Source organism: Anolis sagrei, chromosome 3 (genome assembly GCF_037176765.1).
Source record: "Anolis sagrei isolate rAnoSag1 chromosome 3, rAnoSag1.mat, whole genome shotgun sequence".
NCBI lineage: Eukaryota > Metazoa > Chordata > Lepidosauria > Squamata > Dactyloidae > Anolis > Anolis sagrei.
In genome coordinates this window covers 154,319,377-154,342,237 of record NC_090023.1, presented here as the reverse complement: position 1 = coordinate 154,342,237, position 22,861 = coordinate 154,319,377, and the positions used below count along the sequence as shown (strand labels likewise).

Sequence of the window (22,861 nt, the reverse complement as noted above, 5' to 3'; positions counted from 1 at the left end):
ACTGAATTATAACTTGCTGCCCTGAAAAGAATGTGACCTGGCTTGTTCGAAGAAGGGTCATTGGCAGGACAGTGCTGCTGACATGTAGGCTTTTTTACAATTAGACATAGCAAAGGCATCTCATTCTTGCACAACATAGACTATGATTTCAGGATGGAAGGAGGAGAAAATGCATTTTTTCAGTTTCTCACATTTTTCTTAGTTTCAAGGGTAGAATAGAAGGGCGCCACAAAGCAGCAAGTACTTGTTGACAGCCTGCCTGAAAAGGGCATTCATGTACTGTCAATTGATCCATGTGTTCAATATCATAATCCCTGCAAGAATCTAAAAGGTTCGCAGATTAACAAATGGGAATACTCTTATAATATGCTGTTATCAGACTAAAGATTAAGCTCCCTTCATCCCCTTTGTATATTGATCAAAAATTCTCATCCCCCATTTGTCTTTGCTTCCTCCTCCTCTTGCTTCTGAAGCTATTATAGGAAAAACTTGGTGACTTTTCCTGTTCATTCAGTCTTAGGACCTGGTCTCTTTCCTCTAGGCCACAGGGTGAGAAGAGGAATCTGAAAGAGGGAGCAGTATATTGAAAAGAAAACCTTTTAAAAAACTATAAGCTGCTTCAAAGTACCTGCTGTAGATGCTACAGACCCCCCCCCCCCCAATTTAAATTTGACCAGTAGCATACCAGTGGTTCTCAACCTGTAGATCCCCAGATATTTTGGCCTTCAATTCCCAGAAATCCTAACAACTAGTAAACTGGCTGGGATTTCTGGGAGTTGTAGGCCAAAATACCTGGGGACCCATAGGTTGAGAACCACTGTCTTAGTGGGACTCCTTCCACGTGGGAAAATAATGGGCTTGCTCAGTTATCACTCTTCGAGGAACCACTGTGTACAGGATTGAAATCAGGACTGCTGCTTTCCATCTACCCCTATTGTGTTTCCCAATTTTGTCCCTCCATTTTCTTTACTCTGTCCTAAATGGTAGATGTCTCGGTACAGTTTCCTTTCATAGTCTTCCATATACATGCATTCCAGTAATGTTAGCAATAAGTCTCACACTACTTCTTTATGCACCCTGTTGACTTGCTTCCTGCTTCAGCATTGCTTAAACACTTGTGATTCTTGATTTTGGGTCTCTCTTTCTTATCCTTTTCGCTGCCCCTCCCCAACAACTTTGACAAAACATCTCTCCTCTTTTCTCTCTCAGTTTTGCCTCATCGCTGAGGCTGTTGCTAGGTCTCCGTTTTCAGCCTGATATCTGGCAGCCTGGAATGCACCTGACCTAGCAACTCTACTCCCATTGGAAACCCCATGTTCTTTATCTTAGTGGTAAGAAAAGCAACTGAGGAGGATAAGAACTGAGAATACAGTTCTGATTTTATGAAGCAATCATTTTTGCCATTTCTCTGGGAACATGTAAAATAATAAATAATTCTGATTTGAAGGATCCCTCTACCCGGGATGGAAAAAGCCCTTCTTCTAAAATAGACTAATAGATAATCAAGAGTGAAGAAACATCTATATGCTTCCTAATGGCAGCTAGAATAATGGTTCTGTGATCCTCCAGATGGTTTGGTCTTCAACTCCCAGAAATCCTAACAACTAGTAAACTGGCTGAGATTTCTGGGAGTTGTAGGCCAAAAGACCTGGGGACCCACAGGTTGAGAACCACTGCTCCAGATGTTTACGGTAGCTGAAAATCAACCAATACAGCTTCCAAGGCTCCAGAACATAGATGCTTCTGCTACATAGGCTCAACTAAATTGCAACCAGGAAACATGGAACTGCCCACAAAGATGACACTCCTGTCGGCATAATGTTTATTTCAAGAGCATTCGATTGTACATAGTTTTCATTAACCTATCACAGATATAAAGTGGGAGTGGGGAAATGTACACTGAAATGTCAAGATGTGTCATAAAGTCAACTGTGCATTGTGGATGGGAAGAAGGGACACAACTGGGGCTGGTATTTTGAGTGGCAGCCACACTGGTGTGCACTGCGTATTCATGTTATGCGTAGGATTTGCCTGGAAAGGAAGGGAACAGGAAAAGGAGTGACTCACTTATCACTTATGAACACACAACTGTGCTCTCCTGTCTTGGCCCTGTCAGCTGCATCAATAACTTGTCACATCACGTTTCGCTATCTCCATGTAAGCAGACAGATTGGAGGATGACTCTCTTTTCCTGTCTGGCCAAAGCTTGTGACTTATCTTAACAAGAAACGTATAACAACAATAAATTATGGTATAACCTTCTACCACGCAGCATATCTAGGCTGGAATCCTGCCAGTGACTTATATCAGTGTAGGTTTTACTTATTCTATTGTAAGCGGTTTTTTTGACCAGGATCTAGTGATGAGGATAGGATGAGCAGGTCAGAAGCTGACAAGGTAACTTTGTTTGCTGACAGGGATGGCTTTCATTACCATCCTCCTACCATCACAATGTCTGTGGCTTATTGTTCTCAGTTGTTGCACTACTGCCTCCTTTGCATGCACTGGTATAGTCAAAATGGCAACCAAGTTTATAACCCTATCAAGCTTGCATCCAACACAACTTGCTAGAGTTCGATATGAGCTTATTAGGGTTTAACTATACCACTGTATGCAAAGGAGGCAACAAACCACTTCTTACTATTGATTGGTATCTAATTTGTTAGTGTTATGTACCTTCAAGAGGGTTTACCATTGCCACACTCCTAGGCTGAAAGAGTGTGACTTTCTCTGCAGGAATTTGAACATTGGTCTCCTTGAGAGTTAGTTCAGCACCATCTCTCTTCTCAGATATTTTATTACCTGTTTATATATTTATTGGATTCCTGTCTGGCCTCTCTCCCAAAAATGAGATTCAAAGTATTTCACAACAAGATTGATCAATTTTTTGTTAAAACACAGACAAAGCTAAATATTAGAGCACAGTTAGTTTAAAACAATAACTGAGATGGGAAAGAATAGACAATTAAAAATGCAGACATAAATGGAGGGAGTAAAACTGCTTTGTAAGTAAATGATCAGCTGCTCTTTCTTTGCTGGATTCAAAAGATCTAAGCAAAGGAAATCACAGCCATTTCCTTCATTCACTTGGAACATAAAGTTTTCCAGAGAGCAAAGAAGTAAGTGTGCTACATCCCTCAAATACAAAAACAAGCATCTGAAGCAGCGATCGGGGAAGTGGCTAATGCCTATCAAGGAGTAGCAAAGGTCAAGGATGAGCAAGTCAAAAGATGCTCTGAAGGAGGCTGAAGAGCACCCAAGGACCAGTTCAGAAATAGGCGATTGTCCTTCAGAATGAAACAGTTGATCATAATATTCACAGAAAGAACGGCTCTGTTCCTCCCTACTTCTCTTCAGGTGCTTCTCTGTCTCATCACTTTCATGGGTACATCTGGTGGGAATTTGTTTGAAATTAAAAATATAATGATCATTCATAGCAATGTTTCTCACTCCTTGCAGTCATCACTGCCTCCTTCAACAGAGTATAGCAGGGGAAGTGGCAAAGGAAGAGGGAACAACATACTGTAACAAATAAAAAGATTTTCCCCTACCTTCAAGGGGAAAAGTTACATTGAATTTTTGTTGTGTGGAAAGATAGTTTCTGTTCTAATTTAAGCTTTTGATGGTTGTGGTTAACATGATTAATATCAACCACTTGATTAAGTCTCTAGTCCAGTAGTTCCCAACCTGTGGTCCATGAACCACTAGTGGTCCTCAAGAACTAAAATATGGTCCGCGGCCTCACAGTTACTATGCCATTGCAACAAGAATGACAGGTCTCTTGAAACCGTCTTATAGTGCTGAGGCAATGGGGATGTCCGGAGGGGAGAGGTTGACTGACTACCCACAAAAGGTATAACAACAAACTTCCTGGCTACTGCTTCTCCTCCTTCTCCCTCCCACTAAGCGGAGCCATTCTATGTGGTGCCTGGAAGCGGGGATGCCTTGGTGTCTTCATTTTTAGGACTATTACTGGGGTTATTTGGGGTGCTGATTCAAAAAATGCATTGGATAGACCACATCAGCTCTAGATTATTAAATATGATTTTCTGTGGGCAAGCAGATGGTGACTACTGGATGACATATGTTCTGTATCAGAAACTAGAGCTGATGTAGTCTATCCAATGCAATTTTCTGAATCAGCACCCCAGATAATGAAATCCAATCTAAAGTTAACTAAAAACTTACTTGTAACCCTTTTGGTACTAATGTTGGAGAGTGGTCCCTAGTCAAAGTGGTTCCTGGTCGAGAGGTCCTTGGACAAAAAAGGTTGGGAACCACTGCTCTAGTCCCTCTTGAAGGTATTCCTCAGTGAGAGTATAATTTATAAATCAATAACACATTTTCTTATATTTATTGTGTGTTAATTTCCATGGAGGTCTGTTGTCAAACACAAGGCAGGCTATCAATATCGATATATGTGTGGCTCATTCACTTGGGTGTTTTTTTCCTAGACTATATATTGGATGCAAGAGAGAACACATAGATACAAGAAAATAATAATAAAAATAAATCAATCCAAAGAGGTTCATTTTAGTTGCAAACGTTAGGACTTCTAACATTGCCTTTTGTCACATGGAATCTGCTTAAATAGAAATGAAGGAAAGGACAGGAACTGCTGGGAGGGAGGAAACATCCATTTCTCCCCTTTAATAAATCCATCAAAGTAATTGTTAAATGGCATGATTTTGTATACATCTCATTGATTCAGTGGATGTACCTTTGTTCAGATTACCAACAGTCTTTGAAACCTAGTCTTTACTGGCTACGTTAACAGAAATTTGGCCTGTAATACGAAGAGGAGATACAGTCAAATCTACCATGAGTTTTTGAATAGAGTTCAAAGCTGAAAATACAACAGGGGAAACATTTGGCAGATTTTTTTTTGGCAACAATTCAGTAGTCGTCTGCGTTGTGCAACTACAGGAACGTTGGGGAAATCATAAATTATATATTCAACTTTTGAAAGCAGGGGGCTGAAGAGACTGTCCCTTGAGAGTCATCTTGTGGCCTTAACCACAAGACCAAAAGACAAACAGTCACAGAGAGACAAAAAGTCAGGAAGGCATAGCATATGAATGAAGAGTATGTGCTTTATTGTGCAATGACACTTAGTATGCCATATGAGACATTTCTGAAGAGGTTATTCAGGAACAATTACTGGTACAATGGGTAAGTTCAGGGTAAATTAAATTATGTGAAGTACTCCAGAATTGCCTACGCATGCACATAATCATTGTCAAGCCTTTATTTACTATATTGGCACTTATATTCCAGAAAAAAAAATGTTCCAGTCATATTGTCTGAACAGTGCCTTGAGAAAGTTTCCCTACTCATAAGAGCATACCATTGAGTTCAACCAGGGCTTGTTTCTGAATAAGTCACAGCAGTGCAGCCTTCCTGTTGTAATATTCTGAAAATGTGTCCAGGAACACAAGAGAGGTACCGTATATTCCAGCATATAAAATGACTGGGCGTATAAGACGACCCCCAACTTTTCCAGTTAAAATATAGAGTTAAGACGACTCCCATGCAAAAGACTACACCCGTGTATAAGACGACCCCTGACTTTTGAGAAGTTTTTCTTGGGTTAAAAAGTAGTCTTATACGCCAGAATATACTGTACTTCTTATTTCAGTTCCATGAAAAATAAAGATTAATGTGGGTTATATAAAAACCAAGTTTGTCTCTAAACGAGAAGTGCATTTTACCGTGCTTTCATGCCATGTTTAAATACAGTTGTCAATGCTTATATACCTTTGTATTTTTGTCCTGCTGGTGGTTTAAAATTGGTTTTATATGTTGATACGTATTATTCTCAGCTACCGATTTTATTACAGCTTTCTATTCTGCATTTTCAGTTACAGTTTTATTGTGGTATTTTAAAGTTATATTTTTAACAGATTGTAAATTGCACAGAGAACTTGGGTTAGTGGGAAGTTTACAAGTGCATTGAATACATTTTTTTTATTTTCTTTCTAACACAGAGGACATATATCTTCACTTTCCTGCTAAGCTCCCGAGTCTTCATTCATCCGCATGAACTCCTAGCTAAAGTGGGCCAACTTTGCCTTAAACAGAAGCAGCAGCTGGAGACTGGCATTGAGACAGACAAGGTATGTGTCAAAGCTTCTCACTACTTACATCAGCAATTGGTTTCCTTTCCCCTAGCACTGGACTCTGTATAATCCATTGCCAAGTAAGTTCTTTTGGCTATCAGACATAAATTGAATGAACTCAGCATAATCTATTGGATTGACTAGTACACTGGGAGAGCAGGGTTTAGTTCCCCACAGCCATGGAAAACCAATAATAATAATAATCATCATCATCATCATCATCTTTATTTATATTCTGCCCTATATCCTCAAGGGGATATACACAGATATGACAAACATTCAATGCCATTATACAATTAAACAAAGACAGACAGTCCATAAACAGAGGTAATGGCTTCCCATCTTTTTCTATCTTCGACATCTGGAGGCTATGCTTGACTCCAGCCATGGGGAATTCTGTCACCCCATCTTCCATGCAGAAGGAGCTTTTTGTCTTTAGATTCTCTCCCGATCGAATCACCAGCATGTCTATATGGGTGCCTTTTATTACCTCTTTACCAAAGTGGTACCTATTTATCTTACTGTTTTCTAACTGCTTGGTGAGCAGAAGCTGGGCTGTCAGTTGGGAGCTCACACCAGCCTGAACTTGAACTGTTGACCTTATAATCTGCAAGATTTTCTGCAGCTGGCGGTTTAACCGACTGTGCTAAAGCCTAGCCCAATGGGTGATATTGCGCAAGTCACACTCTCTTGCTTTAGAAAAAAGCAAGGGCAAATTTGCTCTTAGTAAATTTTGCCTCCCCCCCCCCTCCCCAGCCACACACAAAAAGAAAGAAATATTGTGATAAAGTCACCTTACAGTCACCCTAAGTCAGAAATTACTTGAAGGCACACTAGTAAGTGTAACTTGATATTGTCAGAGTTGTGAAAGTTATTTTAGAAGTAATAAGTTACCATTTCAGGTTCAGGAACACACACCCAAGTAATTATTTTTTTAATTGTTTTTTAAAAGTGTCTTCTAGCATTGTTGAAGGCTTTCATGGCTGAAATCACTGGATTGTTGTAGGTTTTTTCGGGCTATATGACCATGTTCTAGAGGCATTCTCTCCTGACGTTTCACCTGCATCTATGGCAAGCATCCTCACTACCTCTGAGGATGCTTGCCATAGATGCAGGCGAAACTTCAGGAGATAATGCCTCTAGAACGTGGCCATATAGCCTGAAAAAACCTACAACCCACTGTCTTCTAGCATTATTCAAAGACTACTTACTTTTTCCCTAAAAATAAATAATAATAATAATAATAATAATTATTATTATTATTATTATTATAATATCTATTTATACCCTGCTTTATCTCTCCCGATGGAGACTTGAGGCTACTTAACTTAACAGCACTAGCATACAATTTAAAATATACAAATATGCAAACATTAAAACAGAATCAATATATAAACAGTATTAAAAAAAATTAAGGTTAAAAACCATTAAAATAAAATCAATATGTGACAAGCTTCTAGCTTATAATAAAAAAACATCAAACCCTAAGTAAGATTGGAGGCCACCAATGAATATCAGGTGCTATGGGCTATATTTCAGAAGAAGAAACTGCCAAACCTCTGTAAGTATTCCTTGTCCTAAGAAAACGTATAGGTTGCCATAAGTCAACTGGCAATTAGAAGGCACATGCACTCGCAGGCATTCCGCAAATCACCTGCAACTATAAAAGATATTAAAAACAATTATAGTTACATTGCAACAAGAGTGACTTTCGATACAATAGCAATATAATACAGCTGTGCCCTAGTTATTACAAAAGTAAATTAATTACAAGTAGCATTTAAAACCTATAGAACTATTACATTAGACCCTGTCACGAGTAAGCTACAGGTAATGAAAGAGCCTGGACAGCCTTCTTAAGAGAGATGAGAAAGAATTGATAAAGAGTACTGTTAATAGCAGAAGGTTGCACTGGATTCTAGGAATCCCTTCGCCCGCCGCCTTTTTTCCAGCTTGGAAGTATTGGTCTAAAGGACAGCATTTGGAAAACAAGTTATTTTATGTATCTTGATGTCGTGGCCAAGGAAAGTTACTCATCGCACAAGCTTATCTAATAATAGATAATAGATACAGACACATGTTTCAAAGTCAAAACACAGTTGATCAAAACAATGCTGTGCAGTAGACCTGCAACATGTACACACACGTAGACACACACCTTTTAATATACAGTGATGAAACTCTGGCATAAGTGTATTATAAAATCAGAAGCTGGTTGGATAGCCTACGAGCAGGAACACTGGCAATATGCCAAGTGTTGCGGTTCTGTGCTTTAATGCTTATCATTCCGGCACTCATGACGTCACCAGGAACTAACAAAAATCACACAGAAAATGTTCCAAGACATAAACGGACGGATTAAAAACAAACTTTAGCAAACTCTTCAGATCCACTTGGGAGGCTTTTGCTGGTGTCTTTGGCAAGTTTTAAAATACCAAGCTTGAATAAATATGTCAGTGGGCTGTTAAACCCCTGCCAAAAAGAAGTGAGTTAACTTTACAAGGGCAAGAAGAGAAAAAGAATCCAATGTTGTCCTATTTAGGAAACAACCAGGAGATGTACTTGAACTAGCATCAAGGCAGTTGCTGATGCTGTAGAGTCAGCATGATGGCTGATTGTGCCAGCACAAAAACAAAGGAAGGATGTTTCACTTTTCTGAATGTTGTGCGGATTCCTTCATGCCTGTCGAAGGTATCAAAAGAATTCTTTTTAAAACAACTTCCTTTTCTTTCAGAACTCACAGCTTGGGCTGTTTTGAAATGGGAAGGAAGTCCCAAAATGGGTCTAGGAGTAAGAGCAGAGGGATAGCATACAGTTGGCCCTCTGTGTCCACAGATAAATAACATATAATAATAATATACTTTATTTATATTCCACCCTATCTCCCTGAGTGCACTCAGAGCAGATTACAGGAAACATATATGGCAAAATTTCAATGCCATTATACAATTAACAGATAGTACATAAACAGATTTAAAGGCTTCCCATCTTTTTCAATCTCGGCACCTGGAGGCTGTGCTTGACTCTGGCCAATGGGGGTGCTGTTGCACCATCTTCCATGCCAAGGAGCTTTGCTATCTTTAGACCAGTGGTTCTTAACCTGTGGGCCACGGACCACTAGTGGGATGCGAGGATGAAAATCTGGTCCACGAGCCTCCTCTTTCTTTATTTTATTTTATTTTATTTTAGTTCCACTCCTTTTGCACTGCCTGTCACTCCTTCCCTATCACTGACCAGCTCCGCCCCCTTGAATAGATTACATCAGTTCTAAATTATTAAATTTGGTTTTCTATGGGTGAGCAGATGGCAACTACTGGATTGCATATTTTTGTATCAGAAACTAGATCTGTTGTTGTCTATCCAATTCAGTTTTCTGTATCAGCACCCCAAATAACCAAACCAAATCTAAAGTTGACCAAAAACTGATTCATAACCCTTTTGGTACTAATGTTGGAGAGTGGCCCCTGATCAAATAAATGTTAACCACTGCTTTAGATACTCTCCTGATCAAATTGCCAGCATGTCTGCATGTATGCTTTTTATTACCTCCCTGCCATATTGGTACCTATTTATCTACTCACATTACTGTTTTTGAACTGCTAGATGAGCAGAAGCTGGGGTGATGGTTGGGAGCTCACCCCTACCTGGGCCTAAACTCTCAACCTTAGGGTCGGCAAGATTTTCTGCAGCTGGTGGTTTAACCTGAAGTGCTAAACCTCAGCCTAGATTCCACCATCTATGGCTTAAAAATATTTCCCTTGGTCCTCCAAAATTCCAAAGATTTTGCTAGATTATATAAGGAACATCATTTTACTGTGTCATTTTATGTAATGAGTCTTGCACAGACACAGATTTTGTGTAGGCAACCGAATCCGAGCAGATATGCTGGCTGCTCTCAGAAGGAGAGCAGGGGAAACTCTTTCGGTATGAGTTGTGGCTGAGAGGGTGGCCTTCTTTCTCAGTGTGTGGGATTGAACGTGTGGGATGGTGCATCATGCCAAGCTTCATGTTCCCAGGGATGTTGTTACTTATAAGATCCCCCCCCCCCCCTTGGCTCTTGCCCTGAGAAAAAAGGGGTGAGTGAGTACAACCTTTACACTCACTTTCCCAGAGAGGTGCCCATATGTTGGAAGTTTGTTTCCCCAAAAAGCTCCAAAATTGTTCACTTGGGTGATGAGATACCTTTCAAATTCTTTGTCTCTAAAGATGCTGTTGGTCAACTGCCAGCATCGCAGCTTTATTGTTTGTTGTCTATATGTGTACGGTGCAATCCTATACATGTTTACTAAGAACCCATGTTGTGCTGTTCAGCAACCAACAATAATGGCATGAGGGTGAAGCCAAAATTGGACATTACTTAGAGCAGGGGTCCTCAAACTTTTTTAACAGTTAATAGTTCCTCAAACTATTGGAGGGTCGGATTATAATTTGAAAAAAAAAATGAATGAATTCCTATGCACACTGCACATATCATATTTGTAGTGCAATAAACACTTAAAAACAACACAATAATTAAAATGAAGAACAATTTTTACAAATATAAACTTATTAGTATTTCAATGAGAAGTGTGGGCCCGCTTTTGGCTGATGAGATAGAATAGTTGTTGTTGTGTGCTTTCAAGTCGCTTCAGACTTAGGTTGACCCTGAGCGAGGGCCGGGTAAATGACCTTGGAGGGCCACATCTGGCCCCCGGGCCTTAGTTTGAGGACCCCTGGCTTAGAGTCTCAACTAGCTCAATATGTATCAGTGTGTTTCCAAAAAAATCTACTGTGTGTCCTGATTATAGTCATTAGATGCACTCCATAATATTAACATTTCTTTGTAAATTGACTAATTGCATATCGATATCTAGTATTTACTTTGAATTGTAGATGGATTTTTTTCCCTACTGCCCCAGATAAAGCTTTACCACCCTACGCAGTGGGGTGGTAGAGGAGTTTGCCTCATCCCACGAAGAAGAGAAATGTAGTTCCATTTGGGACTACTTGGAAGGGGGCGAAGCCAGGCTCTTAGCACTGGCCTGCCTCCTTCCTCATTCAAGAACCGAACGTTGAGGAGGGAAGAAGCCCAGGTCGGTCTCGGGGCTGGCGGGGCAGTTGGGCCTTTGCCCCCCACCCCACCCCATCGTCACCCTTTAAAAACAGCAGGCCTGGGCTTTACACCAGGGGAGGGCATCGAGTGGGCAGACGGTGCCCTCGGGGATGTGCCCCTCTTTCCTCTGGGATCCCTTATTTCCTTCCCGCCACCTGGCCACATCGCCGGGCGGCTCTTATGTGGCCAGCCTCAGGCCTAGATTTAAATCCAAATACTGATGTATTGTCTCTTTATTTCGGGGGTTAGCAGGCAAATCTCTCTTGCCATGACAACCATAAGACCGATGGCAACACCCAGGGCAACAGGAACCTCCACTTCTGAATCCTGGTTTTGACGTTGCACTTTCATTGTAAGAGACCAGCTTGGCAGAGCAGCCCTTTTTGTAATGATTTTCTAGTATTTCCATCTTGAGTTATGTGGTTATAAAGTCATATCCCAAGCAAATTGCTGAGGCTCTTCCAGATTGCACATTAGTGAGTTGTTAAGAATCAATAAACTGCTGCTGGGTTATTAAAAATGCACTGATAAGCTGGGACCTAAATATGACTTTCTTGTGTGCAGAGCATTCTCTTGTGGGGGGAAATTTCACAAGGCACCTTCCCCTTTCTCTTAAAAGGAAACCTTTGCGTTTGGCATCCCCCCAAAACTCTGTAAATTCCCAAATAAGACTGGAAATCACAGAATAGCCCTTTCTCACCCCTTATGTAGGGTAAGTGGTGGTGGGGAAATTCACAAGCTTTTTTCGATTCATGTAATTAGAATAAAAAAAACAAAGACTGCTCTTCCAACCTTTATTAAGAACAATATATCTGTTTTTGCTCAGAGCAAAATTACACTATTCCCCTCTCACTGGGAGCTAGATTTTAATTAAATGTAATTATGTCATACTGTAGACCCAAACAGGGCAAAACAAAGGTAGAACAATAATAACAAAGGAGTCATTAGATATAATGAAGAAGATGGACCCGTGACCAAAGATCTAAATCTTTGGTCCCTAACCTCAGGACTATGGTTGAAGCCTGAGTGACTCGGTAATGAAGGAAGTATAATTTCCATTTCTCTCCTGCAATGCCTCACTGGAAGTTGCTGCTAAATCCTTCTTTGACCACTAAAATTGGATTCGAAGCCATATGCAACAAAACAGGGAAATAATTTGCCACATGATACTTTATTACTGCACTAGCTTGGGTACTCGCCATTTCTCGAGTTATTTTTAAAAAGTCAAAATTTTAATTGTGGATTAACTACAACTAATATCATGCCAGGTTGACCCTGAGAAACTCCATCAGTACTTAAAGTTTGTTATGTTGGGCAAGTTTACTCTAGATGCATCATCAGTGGAATTCAGTGTGCTCTCTGGCTGTAGGGTAAATTACAACTTCTGCTATGGTAAGTCAGTCCCCTCAAGCCCCTCTAGTAGATTGAATTAGTCAGGGGATGGACTTGGACCACGTTTGGTCCAGGTCCATCATCGGTGGAGGTCACAGTTTCTCTCATGTGGGTAAACTACAACTTCCAGAAAAGAATGTTAGTTCCTCCCAAACCCCTCCAGTAATGAAATTTCAGCATATCAGGGTATGTATACCAAGTTTGGTCCAGACCCATTGGTGTTTAGGTTCACAGTGGTCTCTAAATATAGGTGAACTACAGCTCCCCCAAATTAAGGTGAATTTCCCCCAAAGACTGCAAGTATTTTTGCTTGTCATTGAGGTTCTGTGTGCCAAGTTTAGTCCAATCTCTGGTGGAGTTCAGAGTGCTCATTGATTGCAGGTGGGCTATAAATCCCAGTACCTACAACTCCAATATGTCCAGGCAAATTCCCCTCAAAACCTACCAGTATTCAAATTCGGGCCCATCAGGTATGCATGCCAAGTTTGCTCCAGATCCATCATCATTTGGGTTCATAGTGTGCTCTGGATGTAGGTGAACTACAACTCCTATAAATCCCTCCAAAGACCTCCAGTATTTTTTGTTGGTCATGGAGGTTCTGTGTGCCAATTTAGTTCTAGGTCCATTGTTGGTGGAGTTCAGAGGTTCTTAAATTGCAGGTGAACTATACATCCCAGTATCTACAACTCCTATAAATCATAGTGAATTCTCCCTGGACCTCTCCAATATGTTTACTTGCTGATCAATTCCTCTCTGTTTGCTGCATGCAATAGAAAAGAGTAGGGAAGGGTTTTATGGGAGAGGCAGTGGGTGGGATCATGCAAATTCCACACTAGTGGAGAGAGTAAGAAACAGTGGGATGTGCTGGAGGAAAGACATAAAATCTAGGATGAAATTGTCCCTGTATGAAAGCCTTCACTTGGATGGTGGGCAGTATGGTGTTTGTGGATGACATTGGCAGGACTCTTGTACATGTTCATGGTGCTCACTATAACCTGCATTGTCATTGGAGGGAAGAACTTTGGTGTCTCCTGAGTAGTGGGAGCTGTAGCTGTTTGTGGAGGCAGGAGCTTGTCAGTGTAAGTGGACACCCCAGCCATACATACATACATACATATTTTCACTTTTATTATGTGTAGATTAAAAGATTTATGTTTTCTCTGTGTACAGATTGTCCTGAAATACAAATGTGAAAAGTGATGGAAATTGTAACAGATCCCAAATAAAGTATTATACACACATTCTACCATTTCATGTAACTTTCTAAATACGTCTGGAAGGGAAGGAGAATGGACAGAAAGTTGACTTCTAATTAAGGGCACTTTAATTTTTGTTTGTTTTTGTCCAGCTAGTCATGCAAAGATTTTTACTATTATGCACATCTTATTATCTAGAAATCCTCGTCCAAAAAGATCGTTGATTGACTGCTCTGATTTTTCTTAGGCAAAACTCAAATCTTTTGCTGCCAAGATCATACAGCTCCTAAAGGAATGGACTGAAACATTTCCCTATGACTTCCAGGACGAGAAGTCTATGAAAGAGCTAAAAGAAATTGCTCACAGGATCACACAGTGTGATGAGGTAAGGATGCTCATCCAGGTAAAAGAACAGCCCCCATTGCTGAGTCTATAAGTTGTCTTTTTCATTTTGAAAGTCTCCTTCTTTCCTCAAATTTCTATTATTGTTCACTGCTAGAAGTCTTCTTTTTGTTGTGTGTGCATTTCCTTGGCAAACTGCCTGTCTTTGGATGCTTGAGCCGTATATCTAAGTGCTCAGTTGAAGTTTCAAGTTACTGCATTGCTAAAAACAAGGACTGGAGAAAAATCTCATGGATGAAAGTAAAACTCTTTACTCTTGTCCCCTTGGTAGCTACACTCCTGCTTCTAATGGTGCCAAAGTCAAAAGCCTGCACTTGGCTATTAATCTGGCATGAAGAATTTGGTTTTCACGTTGGGGAAATAAAGCTACATGCTGGAAACATTAACAGAAATCGAAAGGCTCTAACTAGCTCCCTGAGGAGCTATAGCACGATTCTGCGCTTGTTTACTCAGAAGTCGTGCTCAGCTCTGTGTTTACTTCCTAAGCCGAATGTGGTTAGACATGCAGCCAAAATAGGAGAGTAACAAAAGGCTTTTTTTAAAAAAGGCTGTTCAGGATATATTTTGAGATTAGCCAAAGGGCTTTAAGAATGATTGCATAGATACTAGTTAAGATTTTTTTAACACCGAAAGATTTGACAACAGCTTTGACGCCATCACGGGACAATAAGTGGTGATGTTAAAGGTGTTAAGCAGGACAGCCTGACAAGTTTCGGTTTGTCAGCAATGTTGTTTATCAGAATGTCATTCCGATGTCACAACCTGAAGGGAAAAGGATATGATTAAAGTGCTACTGTTCGTTTTCAAAAGTGTATGCATGGACATGCTCTTGCAAAGCTTACAAAAAAGCAAAAGAAACAAATCTGATATTGTTTTATGTTTTGTTTTAATTATGAGGATAAATTTCCCAGATTTTTTTTTTTGTCGTGTCAGGAGCGACCTGAGAAACTGCAAGTCGCTTCTGGTGTGAGAGAATTGGCCGTCTGCAAGGACATTGCCCAGGGGATGCCTGGATGATTTTTGATGTTTTATCATCCTTGTGGGAGTCTTCTCTCTTGCCCCCGCATGAGGAGCTAGAGCTGATAGAGGGAGCTCATCCGCCTCTCCTCGGATTCGAACCTGCGACCTGTTGGTCTTCAGTCCTGCCGGCACAGGGGTTTAACCCACTGCGCCACCGGGGGCTCCTCATTTCCCAGATAGGAGATTGTCAGATAGCGATTGTTGTTGTTTCAAATTTTTATAGAAATTTAACTTAGTAGGGCCCTTCCAAAAAGGTCCTATATTCCAGGATCTCATCCCAGGTTTTCTGTTTATCCCAGATTATCTGGTAGTGCCGACTCATATAATCCAGTTAAAAGCAGAAAACCTGGGATCAGATCCTGAGGTGAAGGGACCTTAGGCTATAGAAAGGGCTTACAAGTATGGCGTGGTAGTAAAACTATATCAAGATCAGGATAAGGTATGTGTGGCAGACTCAAGGGGCTTATGAAGAAAAACAGCAAAATATAAGTCTATCTGCCTCCTTACAAAGTGGAAACAATGTTCGACATACTGCAGGCCATTGACCTTTTTAATTAGAATGGTTTGTGCAATCTTGGCACTTTTAAATGGGAACAGTGTCCAATTATTCAAGAACTGAAACTAGCATTAAAGTAGTGATTTAAAAAATCCTAACTGCTTAAGTGTTCATATCTGCTCTCATAGATATAAGTACAGAAAATGGTTTTGGGGCAGGCTAAGGTGGAAGTGTGTGTGGAAATGTGTGTGGAAATGATAATGAAATACCCACGAGTCTTTGTTGTGTGAGTAGGTGACAAAGACTTGGACTTCAAACAGAGCAGAAGTGGTCATAGGAAAGCTTTCACATTAGACTGCAGTTTTTCAGTACTCCCTTCTGTAAAAAACTGCACAAGTGGCAGGATATCACAATAGGAAAAGGGTTCATCTAGAACATTGGTTCCCATCCTTTTTTTGACCAGGGATCATTCTCCAACATTAGTACCAAAAGGGTTACAAATCTGCTTTTGGTCAACTTTAGATGTCAATTCCTTTTCTACGGAGCACATGGACAGCGATAAGTTGGGAAGAACTGTGTTCTAGTAGAGATAACATGTCCATAGTCTGTAAAATGAAGAAAGCAGATTCAAGTTGCTCATCACTTACTTAAGCAAGCAAAGGGAATTACTTCCAGTTGCCTTAAAATTTCCAACATTATAGGTCCTTCTCCCTGCCCTCCAGTTCCCCATCTAAGGAATTTCCCTCCTTCTAGCAATGCCCACTCTCAAAAGTCAAATATGTAAAAGAAAAACAGTCAAATCACCTTTGTTTATTGCTCAAAAACTCCATGTTATCCCTCCTCATTTTCTTGCCTCTCCTCTCTCCCCAAAAGGTTACTGAGAGTGCTATACGTTGGAATTTTTTTTCCATGTCAGGAGCGACTTGAGAAACTGCAAGTCACTTCTGGTGAGAGAGAATTGGCTGTCTGCAAGCATATTGCCTAGGGGACGCCAGGATGTTTTGATGTTTTACCATCCTTGTGGGAGGCTTCTTTCATATCCCCACATGGGGAGCCAGAGCTGACAAAGGGAGCTCATGAGACTTGCAGATTATTTAAAGACAGTCTCTGGGTTATGAACAAGATAGATTCTGTATGTTTGTTCTTAAGCTGAATTTGTATGTAAGTTAGAACAGGTACAAAGATTTGTGATAAAGCTTCAGTGGAGACACTCTTTTCCCATAATAACTCTTCCAGGAGTGAATTTTCCTTCCCAGAGGTAGATGGAGGCCCAGGTCTCCACCATCAGCAGAACTGCTTTTTTTCATCTGCGGCAGGCTAGGCTGCTGGCCCCATACCTGTCCAGGGACCACCTAGCTACGGTGATCCAGGCTACGGACATCTCAAGACTGGACTACTGTAATGCCCTCTACATTGGCCTTCCTCTGTTGGTGATCCGGAAGCTCAAGTTGGTACGAAATGCAGCTGCTCGGCTTCTTGCGGGAATGAGATGCCACATAACACCAATCTTATGGCAGCTGCATTGGTTACCAATTGAGCACAGGATCACTCTCAAAGTGATGGTACTCACCTTTAAGGCCTTGCATGGTCTGGGGCCTATGTACCTGAGGGACCGCCTCACCCCCTACCAACCCCAGAGATCCCTCCGTTCTGAGAACCAAGATCTATTGGAAATTCCCAGCGTCAAGACCTTGCAACCAGACACAGAGCCTTTACAGCAGTGGCACCATCACTCTGGAATACTCTGCCACCTGAAGTCCGTGCCTTGCGGGACTTATCAGCTTTCCGCAGAGCATGTAAGACATACCTGTTTCGACAGGCCTTTGATTTTTAATATTGCTGTTTTAAATTGTTTTAAATTGTTTTTAAATTGTTTTAGATTTTAGCCATTCTTGTAAGCCGCTCCTAGCCCCAGGGGAGTGGTGGCATATAAATTCAATAAATAAATAAATAAATAAATAAATAAATAAATAAATAAATTTCCTCTCACTTCCTGTTGTCTCACCCTGTATGTAACTAGGAGTCAAATATAAGTCAGATGTTTGTAACTTGGGGATTGTATTGATTTCTGCAGAAATGATGTACATTTGAAACATTGCACATAGAGACAGGCAAATTAAGACTCACATGTATCCCTTCCCAAATACTACCAAAGGTTAGCCACATGTGAGAAAAGAAGACGAGACTTGGTCAATGGTTCCACTTTGACCATAAGTATGTCTCAGTCATAGTTCTCACTTCCCCTTTCCTGCCTTCAAAACTAAATGTTAGCAGCACTATTTCCAGGATTTTAGGGGCTGTCAGAAAAGGCAGTCCACAATGCTAGAAGCAGTGAGGCATGCAAACCAATATTTCTGTTTTGTTATCTTGGTGCTTCCTGAATGTTCAGTGCAAAGTGAGAATGGCAGGGAGGGAGAACCTGTAGGATTTAAACAGGCAAAGCTGAACTATTTTCCATCTTATCAGTGTAATGTAGAGTCTCTTTTTCCATATTTAAGTCTTTATAGGCAGTCCCCGAGTTACAAACATGAAACCTACAAATGAACCATAGTTAAGAACAGAGGTGAGACAATAGGAAGTGGGCGAAATCTACCCCTCGGAAGGGAAATTCACCCCTGAAAGAGTTATCACTGGAAAAAGGTGTCTCCACTAAAGCTTTCTCAGCAATCCTTGTTTCCAGAACAAGCCAAAATTTTCAACATCCTATGGTCACAGGGACAGAAAGTACGGGAAAATCTTATGAACAGGGGCACAGACAGCAACACAAACACCGCAGGAGTGTTAACCCTTTCCTATGCTATCCAAAGCTGTGCGTTCTCTCTCTATATATATGTGTGTGTGTGTTACACTTTAAAATGTACCTGTTCTGACTTACATACAAATTCAACTTCAGAACAAACCTATAGAACTTATTTATTTCCTATATTTATACCCTGCCCTTCTCCCCCTGAAGGGAGACTCATCTTGTTCATAACTTGGGGACTGCCTGTACTTGTATCACAATCAACATATATTTAGAATTACATCCGTGTTTTTACTCATTGAGAAAATTCTCAGCAAATTTGAATTATACATTCATTTCCAAAAGGCTTTGATGATCAGGTCAAATCCCTGAGAACCTAATCAGTGCATGAGTTTACCTGATAGTGAATTGAAATTTTCCAGTAATTTATCCAGAAATTCATCAACCTCAGACAATCCAGAGTTCTTGATTTCACTGACAAAAGCTATTCTGCTTTTTGGTTTAGGAAAATGGAACAGTCAAGAAGATCATTAGCCAGATGACACAAAATCTGCTGATGAGCCTTGCCGCACGCAATCAGTTCCAGGAGATCCGAGAAAAATTCCGCCAACCAGTGACGGATAAAGGCACAATCCTTAAAAATAAGCCTCAGTCATCACAGAAGGACATTCTGAGTGTTTGCTGTGATCCACTAATACTTGCACAGCAGCTAACACACATCGAGCTGGTGAGTGAACCTCTGTTCCTTTGTTTGAGTTACTGTCAGCTCTTCAGTTTTGTGCGGGCTTGGGATACAGCATTCCCCAAACTGTATTTAACACACACACACACAAAAGTACTTGTACTGATAGGATGGCCTGTCCCAGCCATGCACATTTTCCCTTTCATAACACTCATTCACTTGCGTGGTCGGAGGGAAAGGGGCAAGGAGGATGGATAGAGGGAATGCTGTTGCAATAAGAACAGAGGACACAGCACCACTGTTTATCTTCCTGTCAATGCAGCCATCATTCTGCCCTGACTGTCTCTTCCCCTTCTGCCCATCCTGCTCCCTATATCTGCCCTGGAAACCTTCATTCCATTACCTTGCCTCTGCTCACTTGAGTGAGTGAATGAATCAATGTGTGAGGGAATGCTCATGCATGTGGATACCCTTATTCATGTTCCCCTTTGTCTTCTCTGCTCATGTGAGTGAATGCACCCTCTCTTGTCGCAGTTACCCAACGACTTCTTTCCTGTCCTCCTGAGCAAGTAAATGTGTGAGAGAACGTGATTGTGTTAAGGCCCAGCCATTTTTTATGGCCTCGAATTTTTTTGTTAAATTAGCCTCCCCACACATAGGTGGTACCTAATTTTCCTACTTGACAGATGCAACTGTCTTTTGGGTTGCAAAGGTCGACAGCAAGCTACACAATTGGTCGGAAGCTCACTCCGACCCGGGCTGGCTTCAAACTCATGACCTTGTGGTCAGAAGTGATCTTAATGCAGCTGACACTCAAACAGCTGCACCACTGTCCCAGGTTCCATACTTCGCACTTTAACAACACAACCGTTCAATGCTAAGGCTTCCCCCAAAATGGAACTGTAGAGGAGAGTCTACTGAACAAGCCACTACCTGCTGCATACCAGTACTGCCATCTGTTGAGGAGTTATGAAGGTGGAGGCATTACTTTTCATTCAACCCTCATAAATATGATGGCAGGTGAAGGTAGGGTTGAGATATTAACAATTTCCCCAGGCCCCCATGAAATTGGAGGGCCAACTGTATTTTCTCTACTCTCCACACATGCCCCATTCTCAAGTTCCCACAACCTTCCTCCTTCAAAGAAGTGAAGAATCTAGCCTGAAAATGACATCTTACTTCTAATAAGTGAGAAAGTAACCGTGCAGCCTTGCCAGGGAGCATGGGGGAATTTTGGTTCCTGTTCCCTCCACAGCTGCCCTTCTCTGCTGTAAAACAAACTATAAATGCATACATTTTAAAAAAAACTCTGGTTATATTTTCTACTACTATTCTTATGCCAACAGAACCTGCTTTAAGATAATTATTTCAGGGTAAGTCATATATGCCCATAGCATAGGAGTGCCTAATGAAAGCAGAGCTATTTTCTTTGGCTCATAATTCCTAAAGTCTCAGTCACATATTTCTGCTGCCTTCCACACAGCAGGGTTCTGGATATTAAGTGAATATGCAGCAGCAACCACACCTATTCCTCTACCTCAGTGGCTCTTCCACCGACCATTCTCTGCATTTTGCTCTGCAGTGCTGCTAGAGGGGGAATGGGTGGGCAGCAGGGAAAGAGGTGTCACTACTGCCTATGCTCTTACTGGCCCCAAGCTTTTAAAGAAATTCCATGATAGCAATTAGCAATTCAATAGGATCCAGCTTGGCTTGTTTTTGTCTTCTCCACAAGCAACACTGAGGCTGTTCAGAGGCAGAAAAAAGGTGACAAGAAATGTGTGTGTGTGTAAGAGAAAATAAGTGTTTCCTGCGTCTTCTACAGGACCCCAACCTTTTACCAAGGAGAACTGAAACCTGCCTGACATAGTCTTTTATACTCATTTCAGTTAGGATCTGCCTCCACAGGGATACCTGTCAATACATAACTCTGTTCCTCGTCTGTAGGCTTGTAATCTTGACAGTTTTTTTTTCATCTGTCTTGCTTCATGCAGGAGAGGGTGAGCAATATTTATCCCGAGGACCTCATGCAAATAGTCAGCCACGTGGACTCCCTGGATAATCACAAGGTATGTGCAAAGTATGCAAGGAATGGCAACAGGAAACAGAAAGGGCCACAGGTGAAATTGTACACGTAGGTGCAAAGATTGTTTAAAATTCAGGGCAGGTCAACTGTATATTTAAATGTATATGCCTATATATAAACACCCTGTAGGTAGGCTTGGGCAATCCATGGTTCTAAATGGTTCTAAAGTACTTACAAAACTAAAGTTCTGGTGGTGAAAATTTCAGAACTCTAACAAAACTTTCAAAATTTAATTATTATTTCATTATTGGTGATTTTAATGACAGAACCAATTAGGAACTGCCATTTATTATGAAATTTTGAGAGTTTTGTTAGAGTTCTGAAATTTTCACCACCAGAACTTTAGTTTTGTGAGTACTTTAGAACCATTTAGAACCATGGATTGCCCAAGCCTACCTGTAGGACTAGGTACTATCCCATTTGGCAGGTTTTAGGGTGTATAGTATTTCATTATTTTACTGGCCATTACTTCATGTTCTGGCACAAACACTATTAACCAATATCTAACTGGAACCTTCATGTTCCATGGCAAAATACCCCAGAATACCAATGCTTAGAAATAATAAGGGAGGAGCATCATTGCCTTCATGCTCAGCCTGTGAGTTTCCAAAGTCACCTGGATGGCCTCGGTTTGAACCAGAATTTAAGATTAAGTTCTGTCTTTATGCCAACAACATCGTCTTCCCCCTTTCCCCCCTCTTTCTTGATATTCCATAACAAAAAAGTAGGACATGTATTGATGTTGCTTTGTCACCCAATTTAAAAAGTGCCGTATTAGTGATACTCTGACATAAAGACATTTCCTTTCCTTTATTCCTGGATACCACTTAGGCCATTTGTAACCTTTCATCAATTGAACTGTGGTAATAACACATAGTGCTTGAAGTTATCAAAGCATCACTCATAATTTACTTTAGCAATAATTGTGACAACCTTGGTCTGTATTATAACCCAGTAGCGCAGAAGCTGGGAGCAGAAATTGAAAGAAGCCATCCAGTGGCTAAGTGGCTGGAGTGAGGTTTATTGTATAAAAAACACAGGTTCAGAGCTCTAAAGTTCAAGACACTATTCCATAGATTGTGTAAAAACCTTGGTTATTAGATCCCCAGTGCAAATTATTTTGGTCATCCAATTCTTGATAGTGGGAGTCTAAGGGACCTTCTAGACAGAAGTGGGTTTAAAAATCGCAGGGCCTTAAGGAGAGTCCAGACATGGAGATGTCAGTCCCACCAAATGGTCCCCTGGCATCTTGACCGTTTCAGTTGCAGCAGGTTTAGAAATCCACAAGATAGACACGGGACATCTACCAGAAGTTTACTTTGACTTTTTTTTAATTGATCTTCTGAGATGGGCTGGGACTCATAAGTGCCGATGTGGAAATCTGAATGTGCACACAAACAGATTTTTTGTCATTAGCTCTCTTCCCCGTCTTGGCGCCTTTACCTCTTGTACCCTGTTTCCCTTTGCAGTCACTTGCTTGCCAAGCTGGCAATGACTGTGTAAATTCAAGATCTGTTTAATATCATAAACATGAAAACAAAGGAATGCTTGAGAAAGTTCTCATGGAAATTGCTTTCCAATTGTGCTTCCATTTAGCCACCTGTATGTCTGTTGGCTCCATTTGTTTACAGCCCTC

The 22,861-nt window shown here is 40.9% G+C and overlaps 1 protein-coding gene across 3 annotated transcripts in view; it reads left to right on the top strand.

The window, feature by feature from the left end:
- Positions 1-22,861, top strand: part of RASGEF1A (RasGEF domain family member 1A) — a 376,938-nt gene that overhangs the window by 332,182 nt on the left and 21,895 nt on the right. For all 3 annotated transcript variants that reach the window (XM_060769048.2, XM_060769047.2, XM_060769049.2), the window contains 4 exons: positions 5,988-6,116; positions 14,047-14,184; positions 18,966-19,187; positions 21,134-21,208. In XM_060769048.2, coding sequence (XP_060625031.1) covers positions 5,988-6,116; positions 14,047-14,184; positions 18,966-19,187; positions 21,134-21,208 — 564 coding nt within the window. The remainder of the gene's footprint in view (positions 1-5,987; positions 6,117-14,046; positions 14,185-18,965; positions 19,188-21,133; positions 21,209-22,861) is intronic.